Source organism: Xenopus tropicalis, chromosome 3, assembly GCF_000004195.4.
Source record: "Xenopus tropicalis strain Nigerian chromosome 3, UCB_Xtro_10.0, whole genome shotgun sequence".
Lineage (NCBI taxonomy): Eukaryota > Metazoa > Chordata > Amphibia > Anura > Pipidae > Xenopus > Xenopus tropicalis.
Genome location: NC_030679.2, coordinates 105,457,522 through 105,471,213, shown reverse-complemented (window position 1 = coordinate 105,471,213; position 13,692 = coordinate 105,457,522). Strand labels below are relative to the sequence as shown.

General features: G+C 39.4%; 1 protein-coding gene across 3 annotated transcripts in view; it reads right to left on the bottom strand.

Annotated features, from left to right (window-relative positions):
- The window catches only part of tm6sf1 (transmembrane 6 superfamily member 1), a 68,031-nt gene that overhangs the window by 4,166 nt on the left and 50,173 nt on the right, over window positions 1-13,692 (bottom strand). Inside the window, exons 1-4 of one of the 3 annotated variants that reach the window (NM_001079358.1) lie at window positions 13,294-13,604; window positions 4,621-4,724; window positions 3,464-3,561; window positions 763-866 (exon numbers count right to left, since the gene is read on the bottom strand). In NM_001079358.1, the coding sequence (NP_001072826.1) occupies window positions 763-866; window positions 3,464-3,561; window positions 4,621-4,724; window positions 13,294-13,385 (398 nt within the window). In that variant the 5' untranslated portion in view covers window positions 13,386-13,604. Of the gene's footprint in view, window positions 1-762; window positions 867-3,463; window positions 3,562-4,620; window positions 4,725-13,293; window positions 13,605-13,692 lie in introns of those variants that run through there. The other 2 variants (XM_031898089.1, XM_031898090.1) reach the window with 2 other exon arrangements.

Below are 13,692 nucleotides of genomic sequence, written 5' to 3'. Positions count from 1 at the left end.
AAATATTTAAATATAAAACATACAAAAGTTGTCCATTAAAATCTTGTTGTCTAATACTTCCCTGCCAAAAATAAACCTGATTCTTATTGGATACAATAAAACCCTGGTCAAAATACTCATGATGGACATGAGCTCAGGATAATGAGTGTAACTGTCCCATTACACACCAACCTTTCCCTTCTGTCATCTTGACAGTCGTATGCCAGCTGATAAAGAAAGGAGATTATTATTACTGTTCCACTAGGTAGAGAAGTAAGACTGTCCTCTCATATAGTACTATGCACCTTGCTGGCAGGTTGTCACAGGGGTGGGATGTGAACTTCCCTTGATGCTCAAGGAAGAAGTTACAGGGGATGCAAGGAGCTCCAGAGCCTGTGCTTAATGAATAACTGGTGCAGTTAAATACAGCTTTTGCCCTCTACATATATACTGTGTGTGTGTCTGCTCTTCTGACGCATTAAACTTAAGAAGCAGAATATGCAAAAATTCCATGTGTGGCCTCCAAAGTTATAGTCTCCAGCTATGTATGTCCGTCAGCAACCACTACTCAGCATATCCATCCCATATGGATATAACTGGTAAAATAAATTGAGCTACAGGGGCCACCTTAGGTCTCATGGTGTGGGTTGGATGTGGTTGCAATCCCTTTAACCCCTGCAGCTATGCAAATAAAGGGCCAAACCCCATTTTAAAAAAAAAAAACAGCTTATATACTGGGTATAGACTGAACTGTAACTGTGCAAAATGACAAAACTCACTTACTCCCATGCAATAGCTACCACCATGAGGAGATACATCAAGTAATGGGCAGTGCCATCCCAGTAACAGATCATGTGCCCATAGGCCGTGTTCAGGTAAGGCTCACTCTGAGGAAAGAGCATTTCTCAGCATTAAAGTATAAAAAGAAATTAAGAGTTAAGAAAGTGATGACACAAAGTAATCATGTTGAAAGAAGAGGAGGGAAGAAGGTGATCCATATTTTAAAAATAAAAGGAATACATATTTGTTTATATGCTTGCCAGACCGTCAGTGTTATTTGCTGCTCTTTTGTTTTATTACCAATATATATGGTATTCACATCAATGTATAGGTTACATGCATGGAGTTCTTACTTCTGTAGCATTTAGTTCTACACAAATGATTGCATCTTCTACAACAGATATAAAAAAGTGCAATATGGATAGGGTTCACCAATAACACCACATACAAGGGTAAGGACATACAGTAATTCAGGGGATTAACTAAGATATAGAAAATCACTAAGTGTTTGGGGCATCAAAGGACCTTCTACAGATCTGGCCCCAGAAGTGATCCTCCAGTAGCTGCAGCACTGTGTACATCCTGTGTCTTTCAAATTAAAGACAAGCAAAATAAATATGTGTATAAATGTAATATACAATAACTAGTCCACTTGAGCTGTCAATACTCATAAAGACCTGCTCATTTGATTGTTTGGCCCTTGGAGCCAATGATCAGATCATAAACAGGCAGTCAGATGAGGGATTGAATCAGTGTGCAGATGCAGTTCTCGATCCAACGGGAAAATCAAACCTGCCCAATTGATAAGATATTGGCCAAGTGACCCATTAGAGGGACCCATACTTGGGCAGATAAGGTGCTGAATCAGTCTGAAGGGGCCAAATTGGCAGCTTAAATCTGCCCATATATGACCACTGTCTCTTAGGCCAGAGCCTGCAGAAAACAGTAAATGGAGCTACTGCTGGCATCTTTGGAGGCACCACAGTGCACAGTTTTATCTAAACATGGGCAATGTACTGAGAGCTCAGACATTACCATCCAGCAACAATCTAGCATTAAACTTAACTGATCATTAAACTAGGAAGGTATAAAAATGTGTTTTGGAAATAAACAAGAACTTGATAATATGTACAACTCTTTGGTTTCTTCGATGGGTACACAGGCTAGTTTATTCAACAGAACACACTGCTCCAGCTCCAGCATGATGAGATCCAGTGTTGGGGAGCCACACAAGCATAAAAAAGGGATGCCAAATAAGGGTTGTGATTGGCTATTAGGTAGCCTCACGAGGACTGCCAGCAGGGGGCTCTGCATGTGCTTCCAAAACTTGTCTTTAAACTATAGATTTAAAATGGGCACCTACTTTGAGGCCACTGGGCGCAACATCAATAGAGAGGTGAGTAACATGTTGTTCAGGGACTTGAGCCACTGGCTGGGGATCACTGATATAGATTGTGTAAATGATTATATCAATTTATTATTTTACCCAGCAGCATTAATCTGTACCTAATCTGTGCCAAACCGCCCAAAGTACAAAACTATTTTCCATTCAGCATTAATCTACTAAGAGATTGTCAGATTTATTTTCTGCCCACAAAAGGCTCAACAATTAAAGCTGGAAGTTGGATTAAAATATTTTCCTTTAGACGGAATAAAGTGACATTGGCACAAACAGTTTAGAAGCAGAAATATATGATTTCCATGTAAGGATGCACAATCTTTGGGTTTCTTTTGCTAGGCAGCCGCACTAGGGAAGGTTATGGGAGAACTTCTATCTATATACTGATATAAGGCAATGGGAAGCTAAGACCGATTGTAACCTTCATTGTCCTTCAGCAATGCAAGTAGGAATGCATTTTAAGTAAATCTTATGGTTTGTCTTGCAGTAGAAAGCAGGAGACCATAGCTTATTGCGTGCACAGAAAGTTGGAGGACATATTCTGTTTTCCCACTGACAGACCATCTTTAGATTCCCATATCCCTTATCACCTTCCACCATCTACCACCATCAGAAACATGGTGCTAGTACAACAAGGGCATTTAAGAGCCAGGATTTACAAAGCCCAAGTACAACAACACTAATGACTGTCCTGTAAAACCAATAACTTCAGCTAAAAGTAACTTTAACACAAATGACAATTTAATGCAACCAAGGCCACATTATGTCAAATGTTTATGTATGTGTATTTGTATTTATATAGTGTTATGTATATACTAAACACTGTAAATGAAAAGCCTTAATAGAAGAGGTAGAGAACAATACAGAAATATATATATAATATATATAAAATTCCATTCAGGATTAAGTGCCCAGTGATACACAAGAAGGAAGGGGGTCACCTTCTTACAGACACAAATAGGAGGGTAATAAGTGCAGCCATTTACAGTGGTCAAGGCACTGAATCATAAATGCCATTACAGAATAAGATGTTATGCCAGTGCACCCATGAGATAGCCATTGGGTTTAGTTATGGGTGCCTCTCTATGGAAGAATTCAGGAATAGAATCTCAGAGGGAAAGAGCAATAAAGCAGAAAGGAATACAGCAGTGGAAATGGGCGGTAAGACAAAGCTGTGGCTCTCGAAGGAATGGGGGAGTCCACCAGGAATGTATGGAGACATGAATAAAGAAATGTTCTGAGAAGCAGAGAAATAAAGAGGAGTCTGATCTTTCAGGTAGAAAGAGAAACCACAGAACCTCTTACCTCTTTTAAATAATGAGTCATGAATCCATCAATAATGCCATCCTGCTCAAGGCCTATGATAAGGCCAATTACGCTGGTGAATGCAAACACTGCATAAACTGTAGGGGGGGAGAAAACAGTTTCCATAAAAAATATAATTCGGAGGCCCACATTAATGCATCATTTGAATTTATATAATGTTGAATAATATAATAGTAGAATTCACTGAGGCATTGAATGAACATAAGGCTGCAGGGTACAAGCTTTTAGACAGGTCATGACGATTTATATTATCCATATATTATAAAATAGTGTGTATATTACTTATAATGAACACATTTCATTAAGTCATGTGACATAATTGAGATCACTAAGCACCAATTATACATTACTGAATCACCAAGCACTCTTGATAAAGATACATTTTATGGCCTCTGGATTGAGCCTAGGGTTTTAAACCTTTAGGTCACTGCTAACTAGGGTTTATGATAACCTTGTTGGATGCTTTTAACTGGAAATGCATATTTCATTTTGAAAATATAGTTCTGTTGCATGAAATATGCATGGATAGCACAAAAGCCAGAGGTAACTTGTAAAATATGTCTTTATAAATTAATGCAATGTCATGTCATCCTTTATAATTGCGCTTCTCAATGTCATTTGTGCAATATGATTTCATGAAACTTAAAAGCACTAATATATCCTAAGTATATGTCAGGTCATAGCCTTAATAATACAGTCACCCCCACCCCCCCCCCACACACACAGGAAACACCCTCTGGGCAACCAATTTGTCCCCTTTCTCTGTACTTTACAGCCAAATTTTTGCTGCTGTACTTGGACTCCTGCCATTGCCCTATAATGTGGATAATGACACTTCAGCAACAAGCAAAGCTATCCAGGTGATACCAAGAGGTAGAACAATGCCCTGAAATACCTGCCATTGCTTTACACTTTAGGAGAAGCCAACACTTTGGGAGAAGGCAACATACTGCCTGGTACTGATGGTAGAATGGTTAAAAAGTGACATTATATGGATGAATTCACTGGGGAAACAGCAGGCAAATAGATAACCCATACCAGCTTATCAGGTTCAAAAGCATATATTTAATATACATATATAAAGAGAAAATATAAGTAATGGCTGTAGATAATCCATTATTAATTCATAGGCATACCATAAAATAAAGGGTCTTTTGGTGGCTTCTGAATGACCAGTAGACGTGCTAATATCGCAATCACCAACAGAATCCCAGCACCACCTGCAGCAACGGGCCAGGAGCTGAAAACACAGCATTCATCGATTAGTAACAATGTTATCGCTATGTCTAAGAACCAGAGCTAAAGCAGAAACAATTCTTGCAACAACACTTATTATCCTGACCCAGTCAGAACTGCAAATACAGCGCAAACCAAAATAGGTCCACTCCTTTTGTGTTCCTTTAGCTGCTCAGCATCTGTTCATCATTCAATAAGTAGGCTGGAATTTAATACAGATATTATGTTTTCTTTCAAACAGGTAATATATAAATGCTTCCTGATGACTGGTTGTTACAGGTTACTGGTGAAATGTATTACATAAACCCACTAAAGTATCTTATGGTTTGGTCGTAACACTCTTGCCTAATGAGACAGTGAGAAAAGAGTTAATCCTAATTATCCTATTATCCAGATTCGAATGATATGGCACTCTGATACAGGAAATAAGATAAACTTCAGCAGCTTTTCAGAATCCATAGCAGAACCTGCTGTTTGCCATGGTGTTTAATTGGAAGTGCTTGCTAGATTATTTTATACAGTACTGGTTCTGGATTTTTAGTTACGACTAAAGCTGGCCATACACGCACCGATACTATCATGCGAAATATCGTTTCGTACGATATTCGGTGCGTGTATGGCATGTTGGCGAGTCGATATCTCAGGAAGCTGCTGATATCGGACGACTCGCCGATCGGCCAGGTTAGAAAATTTTGATCGGGCGCCATAGAAGGCGCCTGAGCAAAATCTGCCGTCAGGGCTGAATCGGCAGAAGGAGGTAGAAATCCTATTGTTTATACCTCCTTATCTGCTGTTTCAGCCCTGACTGTGTGTGGCGGATCTGACGATGTTTCGTGCGACCCATGAAAATATTCCCTTCTGATCTACCATGTTACTGTACTACATGAAACAGTAATATAATAATCACAGCACAAGTCCATACAAGTCAGTAGTAAATTAACATGGTTACTGCACGCAATGCAAATTAGTGAATAATTAAGGGTCCCTAGATTGTAAATGTGTGTGTAAAGGTGGCCATACACGCACCGATATTATCGTACGAAACCTCGTTTCGTACGATAATCGGTGCGTGTATGGCATGTCAGCGAGCCGACCGATATCGCAGGAAGCTGCTGATATCGGTCGACTCGCCGATCGGCCAGGTTAGAAAATTTTGATCGGGCGCCATAGAAGGCGCCTGACCAAAATTCTCCCTTCAGAGCTGAATCGGCAGAAGGAGGTAGAAATCCTATTGTTTCTACCTCCTTACCTGCCGATTCAGCCCTGAATGGTGTGTGGCGGATCTGACGATGTTTCGTGCGACCGACGGTCGTACGAAACATCGTGAGATCGCCACGTGTATGGCCAGCTTTATGGAGGAGTAATATTCTTGATCCACTTTTCTATTGGGCAGTAATCCTTATAGCAATTTAGCCAATCAGAGAACAGCATTAGTAGTCACTTGGGTCATCATTTGCTCTTAGTTGGGCAAAGGAAGTTGAAATCACCACTCCCATATCTAAATGTTGAATTGCTTAGTGTTATTTATCATCTTTTAGCGTCACTTTGATTTCTGAGGGTGAAGTGAATAGGACAGGGGACTTCAGTGGCAAAAACATAAGAATGCAACACTAAAGTAAATATATTATTATAATATATTACTATAGTTCTTACAGGTTATTGGGCATACGTATAACACTGAGCTCTTTGGAAGCGGGAGGCCAGTAGCTTTTATCTCTTCTCCCCCTGCTAAGATGACCATAGCTCAGGCCTTTTCATATTTACTTTAAAAGTAGCACCCCAGGAATAGTTATTATGGTTGTTGCCTTATATAGGGCTGGGGAACTTGCTATATTAGCAAATCTACTTCCATGCTGTCAGTCATGACACCCCTTCTCTCAATATTTTTTCTACATTCACTGCCAGTATTCAAATATCATCTTTCATTTGGCAGAAATACCACTTGTTTTTCACTTCACTGTAACTAATTTGTATATTTTAATTTATATTCTTCAGAAAATGGAAGTATGCCTGGCAGTCAACAGAAATGTCTTTGATACCTGTGCTGTTAGAAATGATGTTTGCCTACAAGATAAATATCATCTGCTGTACAATTTATTACATTTTCCTATTGCTAAAATGGAAAGTTCCATCATTATTACATGACCAGCTGATGGGGAGGAGGGGTGAACACAGCGCACCAATGGCTTATGTATGAAAGCGACATTGTTAGTGGCAATATAAAGACAAGGTTTAGTAATAGGAGTGTATTGTTCCCTTAAGTTCTAAGATAATTTGGATGACTAAATGAATCTCAGTTTTTGGAATCCATTTGAATAGTGTTCTTTGTTTTTTCACCCCTGGATCAACAACAGGGTATTGGGAAGCAGTTGAACTGGAGGGACTGGTATCTATTTTCAAACGTCTTAGCAATGTTATTCAAAGATCATATTTAATTTGGCTTTCTCCATGCCCCCAAGGTAAAAAAAACAGTTTAGAAACTGTTGTAATGATGTAAAGTTACCAGATTGTGCAAAAAAAAATAAATAAAAATCAAAGGGACTACAACAATTGCATTCAGTTTAATTTCACTGCAGCCCAGCAACTGGCAACAGGGGGTATAAAATCAGTAGATGCAGAACTTTGCTTAGCATAGTTTAATGCCGATATTCCTTATAGGTTCAGCCCGCATACCTACAGACCTCTACAACAAGCAAACATGGGGGGGGGTACCAGGATAAAAGGGTAGAGGTATATTAGCCAAAAAAAGGCTAAAACCAATTGTAGTTAAAATAAAAACTTAAAACTCTTGCTCAAACAATTTCCTGCCTTGGACACAAAACATGTTTCTGTGTGTTTTTTGGGCAATCATAGCCCATGCAAAGGGCTCTTATTCATGTTAGTAGGAAGGGATGCACTGTGAATAGCAGTCCTTTGTATATGAGGTCTGGGTAACAGGGTGAAACAACTAATATAAAATGAAATAGGTGTAAGGGTTTGTTTACCTTTATTAGCCAACCAAGATGATAATCACAGCACACTCACAAACCTTATCAGTTCCTTTGGAAAGTTATTAGTTTTGAATCAGGAACTGATACCCAGATACCAATTCTCACAATGCCTTAAAGGAGAAGGAAAGGCTAAGTCACTTGGGGGTGCCAAAATGTTAGGCACCCCCAAGTGACTTAAATTGCCTACCTTTTACCCTGGGCTGGTGCCCCTGTTAGGAGAGAACAGCACCAGCCCGGGGTACCTGTAGCGATCGCTTCCTCCTTCCTGCTCCGTTTTGCAAGGACTACACGACAGGCGCATGCGCAGTAGAGTGAAAAGCCGACTTCTCTGTTAAAGTATGGTTTTTCACTCTACTGCACATGCGCGCACGAGTGAAGACGGAAAGAAGAAGCGCTGCAGCTACCCCGGGCTGATGCTGTTCTCTCCGAACAGGGGCACCAGCCCGGGGTAAAAGGTAGGCGATTTAAGTCAATTGGGGGTGCCTAACATTTTCGAGGAGGGAGCAGGAGAGAGCAGAACAAGAAATAGACCTTTCTGATAAAGCTTACTTAGTTTTTACCTTTCTTTCTCCTTTAAACTGGCCATACATGTACAATACTAATGTAGGAAACCTCGCTTCGTACGATGTTCAGTGCGTGTATGGCGGATCGAGGTGATCAATATCGCAAAGGCTGCGAATATCAGTCGTCTCGTTAAAAGATTTTGATAGGGCGTCATTGAAGGTGCCCGAGCAAAATCTATGTTTAGGGTTGAATCGGCAGGTAGAGGTAGGATCCCTTTTGTTTCTACCTCCATATGTGGTGATTCAGCCCCGAATGTCACTGGGGGAAATTAATGATTGTTATTGCTACGTGTATGGTCACCTTTACATGTTCTCTAAATAAGAGACCTGTGACGAAAGCACCATAAGCGTCATGGTTTCCGTTCCCAGGGCAGGGAGTTTTTACTGCCATTCTGCTCCCTGAAAGCACCACAAAACATCAGAGAATGAATTTGCTAAGTGCAGGATGCAAAGTGTAAAAAACAGGTGCAAATTGCCATGTTTGTTACACATTTGCATCCTGCCAGGCACTTTGCTGCCTGCATTCTGCAATGCTATTTTTAAGAGGGATGGGTGGGGGTTGCATATAGGTGTCCCTCCCACTACCCATTTCTTAACATGCACAGGCACCAGTGGGCACATCATGCTGCAGAATGATATCCCTTCCTTACCCTGTCTTGTGCCCAATATGTAATTTAAACTCCTCCTTAGAGAACAAAACAAATCTGTCACGTTCAGCATCCAAAACAATTCCCAAGTATTATTTTGAACTGAATTCATATAGGTTGGAAATAAATAAAATGTACAGGTTTCAGTAAAGTCCTATGCTAGCTGTGATCGAGAGGGTATTTGAGGCCAGCTTCATAAACCACATGTCATAAGATACATTGCAGATAACCCTCATTAATCCTCATGAATTGATGATTAAGTATATGATTCAAGTGCAACCAAGGCATCCCTTCTCAAGGGAAAAATGAAAACATTTAAATGTCATAACAAAGGTCAGAGCAAAAATAACTCTCCAAATTTTTTATAGCATCCAAGTTCTAAAAAGCTTTGTCTAACATGTTACAAATGCATGGTCTTGGTGTTCATCCCTGAAAAAAAATACATGTATAGGATGGGTTTTCCATGTTTTTAATCATATAAAGTCTATATTAAAAACATTTAAACATTAAATACACCCAATAGGGTTGGTTCACCTCCAATATTGATTTACGCAACTTAGTTAGAATCAAGTACAAGGTGCTGTTTTATTATTACAGAGAAAAAGGAAATCAATTTAAAAAATTTGTATTATTTGCCTAAAATAGACCCTATAGGATATGGCTTTTGGGTAATTTGCAGCTTTCTGAATACTAGGTTTCCGGATAAGGGACTAAAATAGATTCCGAACTACTTCCTGTGGATAAGACAGTGTTAGCATCAAAGGAGAACCCTGTGCATTGGCAACAATCATGGGTCCCATCAGAATAAAGGCAGGAGACCTATAACTGGCCTTGAGTTGTAATCAGTTACTGCTTTTTGCTTGATTTTGGCTATTATATAGACCAGGGATTCCCAACCTTTCTTACTCGTGAGCCACAGTCAAATGTAAAAAGACTTGGAAAGAAACACAAGCATCATACAAGTTCATGGAGGTGCCAAATAAGGGCTAAGATTGGCTATTAGGCAGCATCTATGCACACTATCAGCTTACAGGGAGCTTTATTTGGTAATAAATCTTGTTTTTATTCAACCAAAACTTGCCACCAAGTCAGGAATTCAAAAATAACTAGTTTGGGGGCACTGAGCGCAACAACCAAGGGGTTGGGGAGCAACATGTTGCCCCTGAGCCACTGGTTGGGGATCACTGATATAGACAATGAAGGAGAGTTCAACCTGCCCAATATAATTCACTTGTTGAAGTTTTGGGTGCTTACCCGTAATCCGGTAGCACACTAAAAATCTGATGAACTGTAAAGGTGTTTATTTAGCCCATATACACATGTACAAAGGGAAATGTTTCGGGCCCCCCCTGGGCCCTTTATCAAGTGATGTCATTTTGAGTATTATGGCATTTTTCTCTTGTGACTCTGATAAACCTGTCCTGTAGGGCTTAATCAGAAGGTGAATTTCAAATGTCATTAAATCAAACTCTTTGAAAATCTCTGAATCAAACACATTGAAAGTGTTTTAGCAGATCAGGTTCAAACAGGACTTCTTGCAGGTTGCGTCAGCGGGTCCAATATAAAGTAACAGATTATAAAAACTCATATACAATAGAACATACATTTCTTTATTTATGTGAATTGGGAATGAATTGTAAAAAGCCAGAAGGCACAGTGCCTTGAAGTTCATTTGTTTTTATAGTATGTTGTGTTTTTTTCAACCATTTATCAGAGCAGTAGTACTTTTCAAGGTAGAATGACAGCATTTGCTTGATTTTATGAGCCGTGAGACTATGTACAGTACTCTGACAGATCTGCCTCCGAGAGTGAAGCTACAAAGGCATTTTTACACACACTTTGGCAATGTATCAAGTTACAAGACTTAGGGAGCCTTAGGGAGTGGTGCTCACCACAGACAAACTACATGAACAACATTTTGTTTGTGTGCTCTGTCCCTGAGAAGGTAGTGATGAAATAGTGATTTTCTACCTCTTCAAAAACATTAAGCTATAAATATATATTTAAGTGCCCCTTTAGGAGCCATTCATACTACAGACTGTCTTCTGATTCAGTTGGACTGATTTGGACAGCATAGAAATTCTAAATCAGGATCCAACTCAAAACTGTGTGATATCAGTGAAACTTTTGTTAAAAACATTAAGAAATTGACATAAAGGTAAATTGCATCCTACTAACTGAAAATCAGACGCACAGTCAATATTAATGCAACCTCACAGAGATAAATGGGAATCTGATTTTCCATCCAATAGCTTTGATTGGTTGAACTTTATAGCACTGGTCAATATTTCTATGTAATGTGTATGTTAAGATGTATGTGTTCTTCTGTACAACACTAATCTTGCATTGAATTACCTTCAGTATGGGGTATCTTCATTCATTCTGCTTTACAATATATCACTGATTAACTTCGATTCGATTTATTTTATTCATACACCAAAGAAATGTTGCAATCGTTAGTTTTGTATTTAAATAAGATTCTGGGTCTCTTTATTAATAGCCAGGAAGAAATTGCTCTAGAAAAAAACTTAAATCTGAATATTTACTAAGGTACAGTTTTTCCTATTGTCTCTTTTTCTGGCACTTAAAATCCGCACACACAAAGACCAAAATATTTCCCATATATACAAGCTACATAGCTCATTCACCTTTATATATTTATGTGTCTATTAAAGTGCAAAAAGAAAACATGGCACCAGAAAACACACATGTCTGTGAATGTGTGTTTTACTGCTGGGATTTCTTTTTAAATACGTCTGGGGGTGGTCTTTACGGCTAAACAGATTTTGATTATTGCTAGGGTCAGGTAAAATATTTGCAGCATTCTCCAATGGCTGCTGCTGCAAAGTCTTTTTGGTAAGGTTACTGGTAAGTTTTTGATCTACACTGCCAGCTTATGGGCAACAATATGCAGAAATCACATGGGCACTCAAACTTGAGTGAGTCCAGTACAGGTATGGGATCCCTTATCCGGAAACCCATTATGCAGAAAGTTCCGAATTACGGAAAGGCCATCTCCCATAGACTCTATTATAAGCAAATAATTCTAATTTTTAAAAACGATTTCCTTTTTCTCTGTAATAATAAAACAGTACCTTGTACTTGGTCCCAACTAAGATATAATTAATCCAAGCCTACTGGGTTTATTCAATATTTAAATGATTTTTAGCAGACTTAAGTTATGGAGATACAAATTAAGGAAAGATCCCTTATCCAGAAAACCCCAGGTCCCGAGCATTCTGGATAATAGGTCCCATACCTGTACTTGTCTATGATCTGTCAGCAGTGTGGTCAGGGGGGCAGTCACCAATTCTGCTTGGAAGGCAGCATCTGACCAGAGCTAACTATATCAGATAAGGCAATGCCTGTTGACTGTGTAACACCAGCATAGGAGAAAGCTGATCATTCCTGATATTCTGCTACTGACAACTGTCTCAGAAAAAAATCATAGTTCTAAAAATCCAACTCATGTGCAATGTTATGTTTTTTTGCAACTGTCAGTAAAATTGGCTTTTGGGCCATTCTGCAATGTAAACCCCCAACTACTTACCTCTTTGCCTTCAAGGGCAGATTGGCTCACCAGCACTGTACTATTCTGCACTAGGAGACATAAATCTTACAATATGTAAAAGACATTATTTACTGGCAAAGCTGGTGAGCATAAATGAACTGCAATATCCATCAAATGTAAGATGTAGCAATAAAAAATAATAGCCTAACTAATGGCATATTTTCTGTTTTTCATATTTTTAAAACCTAACTTCCTAGAAATGACTATACTTTAGCAAGATTACTACTTTTAAAAACATTTAGGGGACAGCTTCTTGATTATTGGCAGATACCAATTTCTCTTAAGAAGCACTGCTGGCGCAGCAAATAGCCACCTGCAGAACCTGCTTTCCAATGGAGCACATGTAACTTTAAGAGCCAAACTCCAGAATTCTATTCATATTCACCTAACAGCCATTTGAAAGCTAAAGAAAAACACAATAATAGCTAACTGCTGTGAAACCAAAGAAGAGGCGCATGTCCAGGCATAGGGATAACTGCACATGCCCAGTGCCCTGGGCATCAACTCAGTCAAGGAGACAGGGAGAGGTGAAATAGTGATGTGTGAGGTTTGGTATAGTGTTCAAATCAAAGTCTGCATTAATTCTGCATCAATTATTGTGCCCTGATGATACAACTATTTTTATGTTACCTTGTCCTTTAAAAAGATAAACAATAGAAATTAGAGAGCTTAAACTGTAAAATACAAATATAACTAACTGCAATGTACGACACAGTACACAGATCCATCTATCCCTAAAGTGATTTCTCGGTATGAAATCTCTATGTGAAATCAGTGCAGGGGTATCGTGACAGCCACTTACCTATTGAAAGCAAAGAAGAAGTTGAAGGTATAGGTAGCAGGGATGGCTGTGAGAGAGAGAATGAAAACTCCAGTAGCAGCGGGGGCACTCATTATCACCTTTCTGGCTCCTTCAGAAGGTCCCAAGCATCTCCAGATTTTGTTTGATGGGGTTCCGAATCAGATGCAGGTTAGCATTCAGGGAATCTCAGTCTCGCAGGCTGTTTGGCATTGCTGGCAAAGTGTTAGGAGCTGCTAAGTTTCTTGTCAACTGTGCTCTGCCTGACCCAGAGCTTGCTGGAGAGTACACACAAGGTTACAATGGGAGCCGAGTATTGCTGCAGGCACAGGAGTCTGCCCTTGTTCTTGCAGAGACACAGCTGACATCTGTTTTCACAACTGCTTCAGATTCCTATAGTGA